The 3028-nt window shown below is 44.9% G+C and overlaps 1 protein-coding gene across 2 annotated transcripts; it reads left to right on the forward strand.

Annotated features, from left to right (window-relative positions):
• Nucleotides 1–1357: 1357 nt before the first annotated feature.
• LOC133909602 (probable glutathione S-transferase) lies at nt 1358–2764 on the forward strand. Of its 2 annotated transcripts, XR_009908409.1 has the most exons (3): nt 1358–1750; nt 1830–2293; nt 2623–2764. XR_009908409.1 is itself a non-coding variant. In XM_062352104.1 (2 exons), the coding sequence occupies exons 1-2, from the start codon at nt 1439–1441 to the stop codon at nt 2199–2201; spliced, it is 684 nt and encodes a 227-aa protein (XP_062208088.1). In that variant the 5' UTR covers nt 1358–1438; the 3' UTR covers nt 2202–2389. The 2 variants fall into 2 exon arrangements, 1 of the variants encoding a protein (XP_062208088.1); XM_062352104.1 differs by lacking the exon at nt 2623–2764 and having other exon boundaries at nt 1830–2389.
• The last annotated feature ends 264 nt before the right edge of the window (nt 2765–3028 follow it).

The following is a 3028-nucleotide window of genomic DNA, read 5'->3' on the forward strand; positions in this document are numbered from 1 at the left end:
AACAAAAAAAATCATAATTAAAAAAGAAAAACTTACAAACTTACAAGATAACCAATAGAGAGATACTATAAATAGGGGAATTCAAGTATATAAAAAATATAAACTTCATTACTCAAAGAGATCGACTTTATTTTAAACGGATTACAAGATTTTTTTCTCTCAAAAAATTTCACCTATTAAATAGACCAAGTACTCATCTTCATCTCTTCTAAAGCCTTAGCACTAGGCTCTCAAATGAGTTGCACAAGAGGTTCTAGTGGCTGATTTAAACTCTCTCATAGTCCTACTTCTCTATTTATAGGCTTAGAAAGTTTGACATCTAAGTTTCTAGCTTGTTACCAAAATACTCATTTCTTATAGTACACTCGTACCTACTACCGAGGGTATTTTAGTCTATTCTTGCTTTGTCTATCAAACAGTCATGGCGTCTTCACGACTTAGCTTCGCTTTGACGCAAACTTCACGATGATGCTACATACTCCTCCAATTCTCTCATAATTTTAAGACCCAACCGTGAAACCTTCTGCACGTTTCTCAAAGCGTAACTCGTCACTTGCTTACACATTAAGCAAGCGCTCTGATATTAACATATGTACTTAGTCTTTCGATACTGATCGCTGAAAAGTCTCTCACGTTCCCAATTATTTGGGCCGCCTTGTCACTTGTATAGGCATCCTTTCGTTTAAATTTGTCAACACACCGTCTTCATCCTCTGTTTCATATTTTACTTGATCTCCACGTGTACAATTAGGATCACCCTTGATCGTCCGACACCAAGCACACGCTTAGCCCTGATCACCCGCCATTAACAAGTTGCATCCGTTATCTGCACACCATAAGATAAGCAAATACATTTCTCTAACTTTAATTTCAATTAATCCATAAGCAAAATGCTCGAATCAAGCTCAAGCAATCCAAAACTCGATAAATCAAATCGACAAACTTATCAATCATCCAGCACATATAAACTAAGACACATTTCAACTTAGTTTATCACTGTCGGAATTAAATTATAATGTGAAATTTCTACAAACTCAAGCATTACATCTGTTCCTGTTTGTGTCAAATTTCATAAGTAGGTGACTAAACCAAATTAGGGCCGGATAATATATATGCATTTCACCCATATTTAAACTGTCAGTGGCCACTTAACCCCAAACTATCAGTGCATAAACAAATCAGTCGAACTCGGGAACGAAGCAACGGCGAAACTTCTCGCACATAAACAGATACGTTTGACTGTCCTCGGGAGGAACAAAAATATCGATCCTTCTTGGAGAAGCTTCAGTACTAACTCAACTAGAAAATTAGTCTAGAGTGAGTCCAGTGACGAGTGTTCAAGCGCTATAAATACTAACAGCCACAAGCCATTGGCCAAAGATCACAAATAATCCATCCACAACTGCCTGGCAGTGATACATCTAGCTAGGAAGCAAAAATGAGCGAATCGGTGAAGGTGATCGGCGCTTTCGACAGCCCGTTCAGCCACCGCGCGGAGGTCGCCCTGCGCCTCAAGGGAGTTCCCTACGAGCTTATCCTTGAGGACCTGCACAACAAGAGCGAGCTGCTGCTTATGCACAACCCCATCCACAAGAAGGTGCCCGTGCTCCTCCATGGCGACCGGGCCATCCCCGAGTCGCTCGTCATCATCGAGTACGTCGACGAGGCCTTCGACGGCCCGACACTCCTGCCGGCCGACCCCTTCGACCGCGCCACCGCCCGCTTCTGGGCCCGCTTCGTCGACGACAAGGTAACCGGCCCCGATGTGACGAGATTGGAGTTCTCACTCACTGGATACTTAATTCTACCGAGCATTTTTTTTCTTGCAGTGCTCGACGCCGTTCTGGCTGTCTTTGTGGACGGAGGGCGAGGTGCAGAAGGGGTTCGTGAAGGAGATCAAGGAGAACCTGGCGCTACTGGAGGGGCAGGTCAAGGGGAAGAGGTTCTTCGGGGGCCACACCGTCGGCTACCTCGACATAGCTGCCAGTGGGTTCGCGCACTGGCTCTCGGTCTTCGAGGAGGTCGCCGGCGTGAGCCTGGTCACCGACGAGGAGTACCCTGATCTGTGCCGATGGGCAAAGGAGTACACCTCCCACGAGACCGTCAAGCAGTGCCTGCCGGACAGGGAGAAGCTGCTCGCCCATTTTACCGCCAAGAAGGACTTTTTTGTGTCCACGGTCAAGTTAATGGCGCCAAAATGATTCGGCTGCGGATTAAATATGTGCCCGAACCGAAAATGTCTATGGATGTGGAACTGCGTGCGTGGATGACGTATTGTAGCAAGCAGTTACGTATGGGTATGGCTGTGCAGTGCTACCGGCCAGAATAAAAGAACACAGTGCTTGTCTTGAGCGGGATGCTTATATAAATAAACAAATTCTATGTCCGACGAGAGGTTTTCGGGGTTTGGGTTGGGGAGGATTCTGGGATTAGAAGAACCTTTAGAGGTTAACAGATTGGCTAGACGGAGGAGACGGATAGTAGGTGGGGCAGTGATGTGTTATGAATGTACTAGATTAGCGTGACGGGGGTTATTGGAGTAGATACAATGGTGGCCTTGCCACCGAAGATGAGTGGAGATGGACAAGACGAGGGTGCATGGCGAGGTGAGGCTCAACACACAGAAGAAGATAACATGAGGCAAAGATGAAGTCCTAGATGTTGGATTGATATCGGATGGCTGTTGTTCATCGTCTGAAGCAACCTTTGTGTTTCCAGCATATGAAAAATAACATCACCCATAAATAAATGTCCATTTGCCAAATGCAAGTGTGCCTGCTTCCAAGTTTGTTTGAGTTTTGCCAAAAATGGAAAGCACGTTTTTTGCTTTCATATATATTTTCATGAATAACAAGTACGTATGTGCCTGATTGCAAGAGGGCAACTACTGCTTTGTTCAGTGTGCAATTGAGCTCAAGTGTATTTTTCCCCCCCATCTTCTGAGAGAGAGGATTCAAACTCAAGTATGTTTGGATGGCCCAAACCATGTTGGGCTTTATTTGGCGCATCGTTAAATCCGAACACGACA

Source organism: Phragmites australis, chromosome 2, assembly GCF_958298935.1.
Source record: "Phragmites australis chromosome 2, lpPhrAust1.1, whole genome shotgun sequence".
Classification (NCBI taxonomy): Eukaryota; Viridiplantae; Streptophyta; class Magnoliopsida; order Poales; family Poaceae; genus Phragmites; species Phragmites australis.

What these genes read in the sequence shown, in the direction of transcription:
- LOC133909602 (XM_062352104.1), top strand. Translation starts at nt 1,439, where the DNA reads ATGAGCGAATCGGTGAAGGTGATCGGCGCTTTCGACAGCCCGTTCAGC. An exon ending in CCCGCTTCGTCGACGACAAG is followed by an intron (nt 1,751 to 1,829) that starts GTAACCGGCCCC and finishes TTTTTCTTGCAG; the next exon opens with TGCTCGACGCCGTTCTGGCT.